This window comes from Megascapheus bottae, chromosome 36 (assembly GCF_031878675.1).
Source record: "Megascapheus bottae isolate mThoBot1 chromosome 36, mThoBot2.hap1, whole genome shotgun sequence".
Classification (NCBI taxonomy): domain Eukaryota; kingdom Metazoa; phylum Chordata; class Mammalia; order Rodentia; family Geomyidae; genus Megascapheus; species Megascapheus bottae.
The window spans coordinates 3,618,934-3,634,859 of record NC_143544.1 but is presented as its reverse complement, the minus strand read 5'-3'; the positions used below and the strand labels follow the sequence as shown (position 1 = coordinate 3,634,859).

At 46.9% G+C, this 15,926-nt stretch overlaps 1 protein-coding gene across 19 annotated transcripts in view; it reads left to right on the top strand.

The window, feature by feature from the left end:
• Positions 1-15,926, top strand: part of Rbfox1 (RNA binding fox-1 homolog 1) — an 825,209-nt gene that overhangs the window by 718,457 nt on the left and 90,826 nt on the right. For all 19 annotated transcript variants that reach the window (XM_090324596.1, XM_090324586.1, XM_090324602.1 and 16 more), the window contains one exon: positions 11,495-11,638. In XM_090324596.1, coding sequence (XP_090180722.1) covers positions 11,495-11,638 — 144 coding nt within the window. The remainder of the gene's footprint in view (positions 1-11,494; positions 11,639-15,926) is intronic.

Below are 15,926 nucleotides of genomic sequence, written 5' to 3'. Positions count from 1 at the left end.
TGTTATCCTCCTGTTCCTCTCTTGTGAATAGCTGGGACGGTTCACACCATCATGCCCAGCCTCTCCCCTTTATATACCAAGCGCCCGCATGTAGCCAGCATCCAAATGAGATTTCTTTTTAATGGATGCTAAAATATCTAACTTTGTTTTCTTTTTGGATCCAAAGCCAAGTGCTTTTCAGTGTTGGCCACCTTAACTCCAGGCTCTTCCCCAGGCAAGCTTATTAGTTCAGACAGTGAAGAAAATAGAAGTTGACAATACTTGGGGGTGAGGGAGAAAGGAGCCTCCTCAATCTGAGTGTTCAATTAGCATGTGCAGTAATAAAAGTCGAGGAAATGACTATTTAATGTGTATTAATTCCCAGTTACAGAGCATTGGGTCTTTACAGGAGGCCTGGTATTTATTTAGAGGCCATTTCTTTGGGTAGGAGGTAACTCTGACAGAGGACATTTACTGTTCTCACAGGTAGCATGAGGTGTTAAGCAGACCTCCCTTAAATTCCAATTCCAGCAGTCATTCCGTCCCCTCACTCTCGCTGCGGATTGAAGTAAAGACAGCAGTAATGGTACCGTGAGCAGTGCTGCCTCATGGGAGGGGACCCCTTTCTTCATTCCTTATCTGCCTTCTACAAGTTCCTCCCTAGAATTAGAGCCCAAACCCTGCAAATGGAAACTCGAGGCCCTGCATTGCACCCGGGAGGTGGGGGGAGATTTGCAGAAACGCTGGCATTTCTGTGATGGAGGGACACCGGTGTTTGCGCAGTTAGGTCAGACATTGGGCTTGCAGGAAGCACGAGGGAAAGCACGGGATTGCTCTGTGTTATCTTGGCAACTCCTACATTCATTGAAAATAGCTTCAAAAAAACTACAAAATGAGAAAGTTTATGTTCAAAACCTTTGTAGACCAGTCCTGGGCCATGGACTCAGGGCCTCGTGCTCTCACTTGGCCACTTTTTATTGTTTGGTGATTTTTTGGAGATTCCAGTCTCACAGACTTTCCTGCCCAGGCTGGCTTTGAACCACAGTCTTCAGATTTCAGCCTCCGGAGTAGCTAGGATGACAGGCGAGAGCCACTGTTGCCTGGTCTCTTTGACTTTCCACCCAAGACTGGCGCTCTCCCTTGAGCCACAGCTGCATGTCTGCCACGTTCACTTGAGAAGATGTATGTGTAGGAATGGATTTGCCACTTCAGCCACCTCTCTGTCCACCCCTGGAGGACTCCAGCCAGCTCAGAACGGGCTCCAGCCTGGCCTCTGTACCTCTAAGAGTGCATTGGGGACACTGGGGACACTCGGAGTCCTGCACCAGCGTCCCTTATTTTCCTTCTGTACAGCCTTGCACGTTACCCTTCCGTGCAGAGCGGCTGCTCTTGGAAAAGGAGATGATGATCCTGTTGCCTTATAGCCAAGTGTGCGAGAGTCCAGGATACTCCCTCCCCACCCTGCCCCTGGCAGATGTTGGAAAAGACACCCCCGTGCTACGGATAATGCCTGGGCAGAGTTTCTGCCACAGACATCAGCGTCGCAGAGAAGCACAGGGCTGGGCACGCGGGCTTGGGGTTGAGGAAGTCTTGATTGATCTCAGTGTGGAGAACTGTGTCTTCCTCAAGGAGGATGCTTCCAGTTGGGAGAGAATGTGTGTCCTCCCAAATCAGGAGTTCCCAGGAAATCAAGAGACCCCAGGGCTTCCCTGCACACACCAGGGATCCTCAGAGCACCTTTGCTTTGCCATGGTGAGCACCCAGGGCCGAAAGCCTTTTGCCAACTTAGGAGAGTTGACAAAATGGAGACTTTGGAACCCCAAGCCTGAACTAGTCACAGTCTGCAAGACTAAGAAGAAGAAGAATCTTTTGGGTTTCCTCCCTCCCCATCCTGACCATTTTGGGGATGCTGAGATTTGAACTCAGGGCTTCATGCTTCATAGGCTGGCACTCTACCACTTGGTACCCAGCTCTGATTTTTATGGGTACTGGACTGGAACTGTAAGCCTTCGGATGTCAGCCTCCTGAGTAATGGGGATTCTGTGAACCATCAGCATCCAGCAGATAGAATCCTTTTAGGTATATTTTTTTTTTCCTCCAGTGGCTGGTGTAGAACACATTTCTAGAGCCACAACTTTGTGCACGGAAAAGACCCAGTGCGACTTTGTATGGCTAGACTTCACTTTAAAACAAACAGGAGAGGAAGGTAAAAAATCTGCATATTGGGAAAAACCCCACTAAGTTCTGGAGCAAAGCACCAAGTGCATCCGTCTCTTTGAGACATGTATCCAAAGAAAGACAGGGTTAGTAAGGAAGGCCCGACGGACCTTCTATCTGAAGTTTACCTCCCCGCTCCTCCACTGAACTATGCTTCACTCCTTTTCTTTGGCCTGGAGAATTCACACCACGGAGAGAATTGCCATTCGGTTCCAAAACACCTTGCATGAATACACAGAAGGAGAGGGGCCGGCAGAGATTGAGGGGTCCATACAGATGGGCAAGTTTTGTTAGGTTCCCTCAGCAGGAACTATACGCCTGTTGGCCTTGTATTTCCAGCTCCTCATTCATGAGGTATAAGTGTGTGTTCTATCCCCCCCAGCGTGTTCAGCCATCCAAGGCTGTACCCCCTCACGGCTCACGACTCGTACTGGCACACCCAACACCTGCCTACGTCATGCTCGTTCTACATCTTCAGAGAACGATCACGAGCCAAGAAACGAGGACCGGCCCTGGTGGCTCCTCCAGCCCCTCGTTCTGAAGGCCTGCCTCCATGGGCCAAGCATGGCACTGATTCTTGCCGAGGGGGATGCGATGCATTCATTTCCTCAGTCTCCATCACCTGGGCTGCCACATGGGCTGAGTGCAGCATCAACTATATCCAAAGCTGTGTGATTACCTTGTTTGTTTGTCTAGTGAGAGATAAAATGAAAAGGCAGGAAGGGGGGCTGTCTCGATATAGCCCCGGTATTGAATAAGGATTGGGAGGAAAAAAAAACATGCAGTATGTCGGTTTTTAATTCATATTCTCTGGGTTTTACCCATTATATATATTTTTTTTTCTAATGGAAAATAACTTTTACACACGCATGCTTCATTTTAAAGGGGAAAATGTGCGATATTGTCTAAGGGAATTGATTTAGTATGTGTGGTATTCTCTGTGATCCCCCCACCCTGCCCCACCCACTTGAGTTCTTCAGAGACATTCCATATAGTTACAGTTTTGCTTAGAACACACACACACACACACACACACATATTTTTCCCCTGAACCACTCTCAATTGCTTATTTTTTTTTATCAAGTTTACAAATCAAATCAAATAGGTTTATTGCAGAGTGTTGTGATATTATTTTCTGAGTTTATAGTACAATGTATTGAATTATACCAGCCCCAAGGTGTGTCTCTTCTACCATCAGCTAGCGGAGGGAAGGGGGAAGAGGAGGGGGGAGATAGGGAGCGAGACCATGAGGAGGGAGCGAGAGGGAAAGAAGGCAGAGCTGTGGACTCGGTGAATTCACTCAGTGCCTGGCATGCCCGGCTAAATCACCACTGATGTTGAGGTTGTGAGAAGAGATGGAGCAAGCGTTTGTTACACCAATCAGTTTGGTCCAAAGTGCATCACAGTGGGTACTCAACCATTGCTCAAATAACATTGTCAACTTAATCAAATCGTGCCTCGAAGACATTCGCAAGGTCTCTCTCTCCCTCCCTCTCTAAGAAACAGCTTGCTAAGTGAAGCGCTAGAGGCAGCTGTGTATTCAAAGTACTTTTCTTTTATCTCCATGTATGTGGATTAGCTGTTCTGTGCTGAAGCCTGGGATTCCATATTGGCAAGGCAGAACCGGGGGGGATGGGGGGGGTTGAGAGGCAAGAAGGAGCTGGGTCTGACGAGGTCTTCTAGAATGGTCCAGGAAGCTTCTCTGCGCTCTTTACCACGTTCTAGCCACAGACTTCAGAACACCTCTGCCAGATCGCCACGGTGCCGCGTGCAGGATTTGCAGTCAGTGTCACGAGTGTGATTTTACGTGCTGCTCAGAGTCCTCAGGAGGGGTCGGCAGTGCCTGTCTGGTGTCCAGTGTGTTTGGTCTATGGGTTCTGATCCCACTCTCCTCCCCTCTTCCCTTTGACTCTGGTCCAGACCTAGAGCCCAGCTCTTAGCAGGGCAGCAAGTCTCTCTCGTGGTGTTCGCTCCATGGTTCCTCTCTAGCCCTGTCCCAAAGTCTTCCCAAGGCATCGTCACCTTGGCCTCGGGTAGCCGCTGCGGCACGAGGGCCTCTGAGGTGTGAGGCCAGGCCTCCCTCAGCTCTGTCTTGCCTTCTTCCCAGCTGGGGGAGCCTGGACAGTCCACACAACCTCTCTGAGCCTCACGTTTCCAGAGTGTGGGAAATTCAGTAAGCCAAGACATGGAAACGTCCCAGGAAGACACCTCCCACCCTGCGTGGTGGCCTTGCGAGGCCTCCATCTCAAACCCTCGATCCAGGCCTCACCTTGCCCATAAGCTGCCAGCCACAGGTAGCGTTGATTGTCATCAAGCACTTAGAGCCAGCGACCATTTCTTCTTAGCTCGGGCTAGGGCATCCTCAGATAACCTCTCACAGTCCCCCGTCCTCTCACAGCCTCTCACCCAGCGGGGTCTCCATCCTCCAGACATCTCCTCAAGTTGGATGCCACATTTAGACATGTGTGCCTTTCCCCTTGGGCTAAGGGCCCCACGGTTTCCCTCGAAACCTTCAAGATACACACAAATACAGAACTCACTTGAAAGGTAAAGAAGAGACTATATGGAAAAGGCGCAGTGAGACCACCACTTTGTGTTCATAGAGGACCAAGGAAACCACTGTCGAATGATTAGAGTAATAACAGCAGCAGGAGTCACAGGCACCTCTGGCTCACGGCAAGCCTAGCTATTCCCGAGGCTGAGCTCTGAGGATCGTAGTTCGAAGCCAGCCAGGGCAGGAAAGTTCATGAGACTCTTATCTCCAGTGAACTACTAAAAAACAAAGCTGGAAATGGCACTATGGCTTGAAGTGGCAGAGTGTTAGCCTTGAGCACAAAATCTCAGGGAGAGTGCCCGGGCCCTGAGTTCAAGCCCCAGGACCGAAACACCAAAAACAACAACAAAAAAAAAAAGGGAGGGAGAGAAGGAGAGAGGAAGGGAAAGGAAGGAAAGAAGGATGGAGAGGGAAGGAAGGAAATATCACTTGGAATATGAATTCAGAGTGGATTCAACCTCAGTCACTGCGGTAGGGACAGTTCTTTGTCTAGCCTTCACTACTTTCCTCCCCCTGGGATCTCTTCCCCAGTCGCCCCCCTTGCCCCTCGCCCCATCCATAACATACCACACACCCTGTCTGAAGCCGTGGGGTGCAGCTCGGAGGACTACCAGCCTCAGTGCCGTCCCCTCCCTTGTCCTCTGTTACATTAAGGAGACCTCCACCCATTCTGCAGGGACGGGGCAGGAGTGAGGACCCTTCAAGGGTCCCTCTGCTGCCAGCTGAGTACCTCGAGTGTGGGTGGTTCTCATGACCAGAGACGGTTTTCATTCGCTCTAAGCTGTTCTTAGATGTAAGCGTGTGAAGACCCGGTGGCGGCCTCTCGAAGTGTGTGTGGCGCTGAGTGTTTTCAGAGTTCAAGTGCAGATGAAGGATTTCTCATTGAACGTCAGTGTGCACAAGGAGCTTATGAGCCATCTGTGTCCCAGGGACGCAAGCTATGGGCGACTTAGCATGAGGAGAGGAAACGGGACGTCTGTGGCATGTGGAAAGGGCAGTACTGACACGTCCATTTCAAATACGTGCATTCCTTGTTTTGTTTTGTGGAGTATCTTTGATTTCTCTCTGGCTTCTGGGTTGGGTTGACACTCCGGGTTCGAAGCCAGCCTGCTTCACGCCCTCATCCGCAGCAAAGACTGGCTCTAGACTACAGGACCGCAGACAGCCTTGTGAGGGAAGCCCTCACCCTGCCAACAGCTGGGAAGACGGAGGCTCAGAAGGGTTGAAGCAACCACACCAGGAGGTGATGGGGCTGTGTCTTAGCTCAACAAGTCCAGGCATGAAGACTTCTGACCTGCTGCTCGGCCCACTGAGCTGCTGGGCCCGGTGGGTTCCACATCCACCCAGCTCCTGCCATGTCTCCTAGCTCACAGAGGCAGCGGTGGGTGGAGAGCAGGATGAGAGGGACGCGCATTCCTGTCCGGCTATTCCCTCAATGAGCCACCTCTGGATTGGTCAATACGAAAATCCAATCTCCAGATTGGTCGATATGAAAATCCAATTTTACTGGGATTAGCGGTGGGTTGCTCAGAGCTATTCATTGAATTAGGATGATTATAGCAAAGGGAACCCTGCAGATCTTTATTAAGGTCTTTGTGAAAGCACTAAGCGATCTTCAAGAGATTAAAGTGACGGTGGTGTTTTTCTTAACATTTATAACCTGTGCCACTACCCCTGGGGAGTTTGTTTATTAAGAAAAATTCTGCAGCAAACACCCCACCTCCTAATAAGGCCAGCATAGAAGCAGCCGTTGTGGTCTTAATGAGCTTATTGAGAATCTCTGCCCATCGCTGCCTAGAAAGACACCCCTTGGGGTTAATGGCGCTTTCATTACCATGGGGGTCCTGCAGGCTTCCCCGCCCAGTGGGAATAGCTCTGCATCCCAGAGCTGCTCACATCCAAGGACCTGAGAAACAGAGAGCAAAAGCAAATAATTACTGATGCTGCTCTAAATAATCTCATTCACCGATCTCATTCTGGAAGCCCAGGAAGGGACTTTGCAGCCCAGCTAAGACCTCTCAGCTACTCTGTGCTCATGGCCAAATGTAGAAAGATGTGTGACCAGCCTGGGCTCTTAATGCAGGATTTCTGTGGACAAACAGGATCCTTTGGCCGGCTTAGGGTGAGACATTTACCTATTTCTAGATGTTGTGTTCCTGAAGCCAGTTTGTGTGAGGCCCGCCACTGGAACCACACAAACTTCCAGTGTTTTGATTGTAGGGTCTGGTTCAGGGGCATCCCTAAGTCCTGTCCGTATCGTAACCCAGTAAACGTGACCTGAAGATATAGTTAGCTAAGTAGCACAAGTCATGATGATCATGAGTTGAGAACATGCTCCAAATACAGTGACTCAGTCTCCTTAGAAGAAGATAGTGGTACATTTGTGGGAGACACCCCCAGGAAGAAGAACCTAGGGAGGAGGGAGCAGAGATCAGAGACAAGTGGTGATTGAAAGGACAGAAGGAGATCTGGAGCCATCATAAGCCACTAGAGGCAATTAAGGAATTTTCTGTAGTTCCCTGTCACTGGCTTGACAAGTTAGGTTTTGTTGTCGTTTACCTCCATAACGGTGAATGGAGAAAGTTCTGGTTTTGTGGGGGTTTTTTAAGCCCCCAAATTTATGGTAATGTGTAAGGCGACAACAAGAAACTACTAGCTTCCTGACACTGTAACATCAAACCTGGGATCCTTAATTTATAAAGAGGGAAGGCTTTTCTGAGTCCAGAGGTTTCAGGCTGAGGTGGCTTGTCAGAGTTACCCTCAGAGACAATGAAGAGATCTGTTCGCCTCATGGTGGCCAGGAAACATATAGAAAAGAGAAGATCTGGCAGACCCTCAAGGGAAAATTTCCCGTGATTGCACTTCCCTGCCTCCTCACCCTGCCTCTTCCAAGTTCCACTACAACTCAAAGCAGCCACAGCTGGCCACCAAGCCTTTGGAGAACATTCTAGATCCATCCTGTCACCAAGGCCTTGAAGACACAAGTTTGTTTGGAATCTGTCTCTCCCTGAAAGCTCCCAGGGAAATGGTGAAGAGATGATGTCTGTAAGAAGAAACGATGATCCCAGCCCTCTGTTCAGACTCTGAGGCGACCATGGGCAATAAACACTTCGGCTGCATCTGATCTTAATCCCCGCGCTGTGAAGTTTCTGACGTCACTGTTCTTTTACAAATCAGTAAACAGAGGCTCAGAGAGGTAAACTGACATGCCTGAGATGATCAGTTTATGGACGGGAGCTCCCATGCAGGACTCCCATGATTCAGTAACCCTGGTTCTTCAAACAGCATCACACCGGACACACTCCATTTGAAAGGCACAGTTTTCTGTCCTTTCTCAATCTGCTTAGGCTGCCATTCTGCCCCTTGTCTTTCCGAATGCTCAGAATTCTGAAAGTGCTTGATATTGCTCTGTGCTTTTACATATTTTTTTGTAAAATAAATAAATAAACAAAAATTATGTTTAACACAGGTATGGCAGCGTAACTGTTTATGGACATTTGTATATAAATGGTACACGCTACAAAATGAGTAATTGAGCGTTGAATGTTTTTATCAGAAGAAACAATGCAAAGATTTCTCCAAAGTCCTGTTTTACTGGAGATGATTAATTTTAATTTTCACATGAGCAGCATAATGTTATTAATCACTTAATATGTTTAATCATAATCTCTGTAATTCCTAATTAGGTTTATTAAACTGAAACATTCCACAGTTGTACACAAATCCAAACCTAAGTCCCTTTCTTGGAATCAGGAAGGCCTTGTTTTAATTTTTTTTTCGTTGAAGCAGCAACTTTTCACAGGAAGCTGTGGATCTGAGCTATTACTTATGCAGATTACAGGCTCCTGGTGAGGTACTGAGGCAATGAGAAGTGGCATCCTGTCCAGACGCAGGGTGTGTCATGGCTGTGGGAAAACACAGTCTCTGTTCTACTTAGATCTCATAGTGTGCCTCCGATGCCATCGAAGGTTGCAGAATTTCTGTTTACTCATTCGAACATCACCTTATTCATGCATTCATGCATTCATTGATTTATACAGTTTATCAGCCAGTCACTTCACAGGCATGTACCGTTGTATTCCATATTAGTCTCATCTCATAACTCCTCACTGCTTCCATGAAGGCCACATGCTGGCTTTGCATCCACAGCCCGCCCCCCCCCCCAACCACCACATTTCTGCAATATGGTCTCCTTCCCATATTCCTGAGTTCCACTTTGACTACCAGTCCCGCTGTCCACAACAGACTCCCCTGGATCCCGACCACCATCTTGCCTCTCAGCCTCCGGTGCATGCTTACCAGCCTTCGCTGGTCTTCCCAGGCTTTCTCCCACCAAAGACCTAATCCCCAGAACCAACGTTCCTTGGAACACGCAGCTTGTGCTTTGCACTTCTGACCCGAGGCTGTTTGTCCCTTTGTGATTCACTGTCTTACAGGTGGCACGAAAACCACCTGCATTGCAACTGTCTTTTGCTGTCTCTTTTTCCTCCACTCACCCGGGAAATGGGAGCTTCTAGTTAAAGAAAGAATTGTCATCTTCTCCTCAGTGTCAGCAAAAATGTGACAGGCTAGGGGTCTCCTTGTTACTGTACTTGAAAGCTGAGGAAGACCAGGTTTCTGGGTTTATCGCAAGCATGGTGTGTGAATCACCAGTGGGGTCCCCACTTCACAAGGCAATTCTGAGTGTGTTTAGGGACAAAACTGCAATGGAAATCTTCTAGCACATTCAAGGGGTGATGAGAAAATTGCTAATTGTGCCATGTAATTTGGGTGTTCCTTTTAAATTTCACTCTGTAAGATCATCTCCTCTAAGGTTGTATTATTTTACACCTGGCTGCGTGCGTTGATAGTTTGGTCTCAGTTGTGTGCTTCTAAATTGCTTATAAGTAAGTGAGGATGATTTTGTTGTTGTTGTTCAAAAGTGTGATAGGGCTGGGCATGGGCGCCATCTTTGTTTCAAAGCTGCAGGAATCTGTCCAGGATGCGACGTCTGGACTGGCACCTGGAGGGAGAGTTGATGAATTGAAGAGAAAATGCCTGAAGGAAAAAAAAAAAAAAGAAAAAAAAGGAAGTATTTCCAAAATGGCGGCATCTATGGAGGTCCTGGTGGGATGAGAGATTAAGATAGAGTAAGAGAGATAGAGTTAGAGCTAAGAGATAGGTATCGGTGCAGCTGCAGGGACCAGGCCTCCTTTCTCTGTTGTAGAGGGCAGGATGGGGTCATGAGAGGCACTGAGAATAATATCCAATCCTCTGCACCGATGTAGCCCAGTAGAAGCTTTCTGCAGAGATGGAACTATTCTAGAGCCACATGGCTGAATACAGAAAAATTCACTCTGTGTGGCTACTGAACATTTGAAATGCAAGCTAATGTACATAAGTAAATTTTACACATAATTAAATTTAAATCCATTTAAATTTGGACCACAAAATGCCACCAACAGTGATGGACAGGATGGATTTGTACAATTAAGAAAATTAAGTTTCTAGGGGCTGGGAGTTTGACCTAGTGGTAGAGTGCTTGCCTAGAATGCACGAAGACCCAGGTTCAGTTCCTTGGCACCACATACATAGAAAGTGGAAGTGGTGCTGAGGCTCAAGTGGTAGAGTGCTAAGCCTTGAGAAAGTCCAAGGACAGTGCTCAGGCCCTGAGCCCAAGCCCAGGACTGGCAAAAAAAAAAAAAAGAAAGAAAATTAAGTTTCTAAACTTTCCAAAAATTAAGCCAATTAGTGGAATTCTTGGACTACAGAATGCCACAGAGTCTAGTATTTTTATTTTTAACATTAATATTTTTATGTGTGTAGCCTCAGTAATGATATATGCATATCTGAAGAATCTGAGCAGTGTTGACTAAGAACTGTACTATTTGGCTTTAATAATCTGGGTGTGTGTGTGTGTGTGTGTGTGTGTGTGTGTGTGTGTGTGTGTGTGTGTGTGTGTGTGTGTGTTCATACATACAAAGACTTAAACTCAGGTGCTAACAGCCTCACCTTGTTTTTCTGCTCAAGGCTAGCATGCTACCACTTGAGCCACACCTCGACATCAGCTTTATGCTTGTGGAGTAGAGATAGGAATCTCTCAGCTTTGTCTACCAGGGCTGGCTTCAAACCCAGATCCTCAGATCTCAGCCTCTTGAGCAGCTAAGATTACAGACATGAGCCACCGGGCCCAGTCGTTAGTACCTATCAGATGAGATTTTCACTTCCCAGCACCTTCTCATCCTCTTCCTTGGCTTCATTTTTTTTTTCCACAATGCTTATCATTGCTGACTTCCCACTCTGCATTTATTCACGATGGGGTTTTTAAGTGATATTTCTATTATCTTTTAAGTAATTGTCCAGAGGGGTTACAATTTAACATGTCAGTTTATGAATACACTGCAATCACAGTCACCTCTTCCATCACTCTGCCCACATCTCCCAGCCCCACCCATCCCCTCGCTCTTCCTGATTTCATAGGATGCACATGGATGCCATGACTATGTCCCCCCTCCTCTCTTCATTCATTTTTACTGATTTCTGCCTACTTTGTTCACTAGAACATCTCAGATCTGGAATGTACACTCACTCTGCTACAGTGGTGGGGAATAAAAGACAGTGTTGAGCGAGAGAAGGAAAGACATGTTCCCTTTGTCCCTTTGTCCCTTTCTTCAGCGTGTCTCCTTCTCGGGGCAGCAGAGGGCCCCGTGGCGTGGAGCATGGAGGTCCACTAAGAGCCTCTCCGCTTTCTTCCTGTTCCTTTAGCAGACAGATGACGCAGTGCCGGCCGACGGTCAGCCCCAGACACAACCTTCTGAAAGCACGGAAAACAAGTCTCAGCCGAAGCGGCTGCATGTCTCCAACATCCCGTTCCGGTTCCGGGACCCGGACCTCAGGCAAATGTTTGGTGTAAGTACGGCCTCCCCTCCCCAGAGCCTCTCTGTCCCCCGAAGCCCTTGGAGTCCAACGTGGAGAAAGGTGAAACGTCTGTGGGATGTGCCGTGGGCAGGCCTTCCTTGGGGTAATCTGGTAATGAGATAACTTGGTTAGTTTTGCTTTCTACGTTCCCAGATAGACTTTACGGAGGAAGTTAATTGGAATGGCGAGTGGTAAATAAACTCCTGCACAACCCCCTCCACCGCCAGGTCCAGAGGATGCCAGAGCCACAGGGCGGGAACCCCAGGCCCCAGCTCAGATAAATAGGAGGGGTGGGTGCTGAGGTAATCCAGAAGAGCCACTCCGTCCACATTCCTCCACACCAGTCTCCCCTCCAGGCTCTGTGCGTGGCGGCTGTAGTGAGGGACTACAGTGGAAGACCCACAGGGCCACCCACCACCACCACAACAACAACAACACGACAACATTCTTGGTAGGAGGGCATCCTTGCCATGCACATTTTTGTATTAAAGAATTTATTAACATTGATTTTTTACATCATATTTCAAATGACGTGTTTAACAGACAAGTATTCAAGCAGGGAATCTCTATATACAATCACTGGCACCTAGATCTTAGAACATAATCACATATTAGGCCGAGGGTTTGTATGTCATAGATACATATTAATCTATGTAATCAAACCAGCCGTGCAGTAGGGCTCCTTTTTCTCCACCAGCATCTGTCATTGTCTGAGTTCAGAATCTTGGCCATTCTTGTTAGGGTTGTTTTTATTTGCATTTCCTTTATGACCATGGATGGTGAACATTTTCTCATATGCTTTTCTGCCATTTTAATCTCTTTTGGTAAGTCTCTCTTTAGTTCCCTTGCCCATTTAGTGAATGGTTTGTTGGGTTTAGGGGGGGGGTTAGTTTCTTGAGTTCCCTGAAGATACTGGATATTAAGCATTTGTCAGATGTATTATTGGTAAATATCTTTTCCCAGTTGGTTGGCTGTCTCTCTACTTTTGTGGCTATGCTTTTATCTGTGCAAAACCTTTTTATTGTTAGGTAAGTCCCATTTATCAAGTCTCTCTCCAATCTGTTGGGACCCTGGGATTCTGTTCAGGAATCTTTTCCCTGTGCCTATGAGTTCCAGTGTCTCTCCTACTCTATCATGTAGCAGTTTCACAGTTTCCAGTCTGACATTGAGGTCTTTGATCCACTTTGAGTTAATGCTTGTGCATGGCAAAAGGCTAGGGTCGATTTTTAGTTTTCTGCATGTGGCTACCCAGTTTTGCCAGCACCAATAATTGAATAGACTGTGTTTGTTCCATTGTATATCTTTGGCTCCTTTGTCAAATACAAGTTGACTACAGGTATGCAGTTCTGTTTCTGGGTCTTCTGTTCCACTGATCTTCTGGGCTATTTTTGTGCTAATACCATGTGGTTTTTGTTATTATGGCTCTATAGTAGAGTTTGAAGTCTGGTATTGTAATACCTCCAGCATTGTTCTTTTTGTCTAGAATTGTTTTGGCTATTCTAGGTCTTTTCTTGTTCCATATGAACCTTTGCATTGTATCTTCTATTTCAGTAAAGAATGTCTTTGGGATTTTGATGGGGATTGCATTGAATTTGTATATCAATTTTGGCAGAATAGCCATTTTCACTATATTGGTTCTTCCTACCCATGAGCATGGGATGTCTTTCCATTTCCTGGTGTCCTCTTTAATTTCTTTTGTTAGGCTTTTATAGTTTTCATTAAATAATTCCTTTACATCTTTGGTTAAGTATATTCCTAAGTATTTTATTCTTTTGGGGGCTATTGCGAATGGGATCATTTTCTTGATTTGGCCTTCTGTTTGAGTATTGTTGGTGTAAAGAAGGCTACTGACTTCTGAAGGTTAATTTTGTATCCTGCTACTTTGCTAAAGTAGTTTATTAATTCTAGAAGTTTGGGAGTGGAGTTTGTTGGGTCACTCAAGTACAGGATCATGTCATCTGCGAGTAGGGATAGTTTAATTTCTTCTTTCCCTATGTGGATGCCTTTGATGTCCTTCTCTTGCTTTACCTTATTGCTCTGGCTAAGGATTCCAGCACTATATTGAAGAGAAGTGGAGAGAGTGGGCATCCCTGTCTAGTGCCTGATTTTAAGGTGAATGGTTCCAGTCTTTCACCATTTAGTATAATACTGGCTGTAGGTTTGTCATATAATTGCCATGCACATTTTTAACCCCCCCCCCACCGCACCACCCTCCCACCATACTCTTGAGTCAGTGCCACAGGTTTGGAGGGCTTGCATGACACGTTTGCTATGATATTAATGCCACTACGGAGGAGCAGCCTGGCCCAGGCCTGTGCATGAAGCACAGAGAGGCCCAGATGCCAGTATGGACCCAGACAGGTTGGCATGACTCTGTTTTTTGTTCTTCCAAAAGATGTCTTGCATTCTTATCCCAGGAAAGAGAAGACCTTTCTTCTTCTTTGGTCTCCATTCCACACAAAGTCCGAATTTCTAATGGGGCCCTGGTGCCTTTTCTGTTGGTCTGTTTATCCAGGCCATCCCAGCATGCATCTCTGGATGCAATGCAAGACAGACTTCCTTGGCGTTAGGCTTAAGGAGGGCTGTTTGGAGACATAGTTTTTAGAGGCAGATGTGACTGAAGGAATGCCTGGTTGAATGCCTCCTGCAGGAAGATTCCGAGGCTCTCCAGTGAAAAGGGAACCATCTGCTTCTCTCGGGCGCTGGGATTTGGGGGTTAGCTGACACCTTTTATTTCTTGAACACATGCGACGCTTATCAGGTATGCATCGGACACAAACACGGAGCGAGTCTCCTAATATTGCAGCTACGCAAGGCTTGAATGCTGACATTTCTGCAGAAAAGGTCAGCCTCTGCACTTTTATCTCACTCATTTGGTAATAACCTTGAGTTGAGCCCTCTAACTCTTGCAGAACAGAGATACCCCCGGGCACTTTCAGGTCAAAGATGACTTTGAAAAGTGCAGCGCATTCAGAGTGAGAGTCAAGGTTAAGTGTGTGCAAAGCACAGAGACCAGGTTTGAAGGATGGCCAGCCAAGGAATTATATTCTCCTCGCCATGTCAGGTCAGGACGATGTCTTGCTATTCCGTCTATCTTTTCTCATCAAGTGTCACTGTAATGTTGACTTTGAACTTGATCCTCTCAATAACCATCCTGGCTCTCTTTCAACGGTATCATGTCAACCGCAGTTTCTACCCTGAAGGGGTATCTTTCCCTGCCTGGTAGTCTTCGTTACCCTGGAATTCTCCTACGGTTAACATGGTAAGCCCAGGAAAGTAATTCAGAATATTCACTGCTGGAGAATCGTAGAGAAGGGCTTACATTCATATCTAAACTTCCCTGTTCTTTTAGGGGTAGTTATGGCGGATAACATACAGAGAGAGACAGAGAGAAAGGAAAACAGAGTGAGAAAGATAGGAGAGAGCCCGAAGTATCCTACCATACTTTAGCAAACATGGATCAAGGTCTCTTTAGAGGACCACTTCTTTTTTTAAAGTAAAAATTCTCGAGCAGATAATATAATGTGGATTTGACAACACGATAGATTCTCTTAGCATCTGTCAATTAAGGAGATATAATGCACATTCGTAAACACTGAAATCGCTTCTGTCCATCACAGCACGTGTGCCCTTTAAAAGGATGTGTGAGGGGCCGGGAGTTTGACCTAGTGGTAGAGTGCTCGCCTAGCATGCACGAAGACCCGGGTTCGATTCCTCGGTACCACATACATAGAAAAAAAAAAGCCGGAAATGGTGCTGAGGCTCAAGTGGTAGAGCTCTAGCCTTGAGAAAGTCCAAGGACAGTGCTCAGGCCCTGAGCTCAAGCCCAGGACTGGCAAAAAAAAAAAAAAAAGGATGTGTGAAAGTGGGCCTCACGCCTGTCGTCCTTGCTACTCAGGAGGCTGAGTTCTGAGGCTCATGGTTTGAGGCCAGCCTGGGCAGAAAGTTCACGTGATTCTTACCTCTAATGGATCACCAAAATATTCCAGAAGTAGAGCCATGGCTCAAGTGGTAGAGAACCAGCCTCAAGCAAATAAAGCTCAAGAGATAGCACCCAGATCCTGAGTTTAAGCCCCAGGATCTGCACACATGCACACACACACACATGCACACGCGCACACACACACATGCACACGCACACACACAAAAAGTATGTGAGTGCTTCTGTGGCAGCAGGATTCATCTGTAAAAATTTCCAGGTGTATTCATAAAGCACTTGCAATTACTCCAGGGCCTCCTTTGTCTACAACCAGAATTCTGGAGAAAAGTAAAATACGAT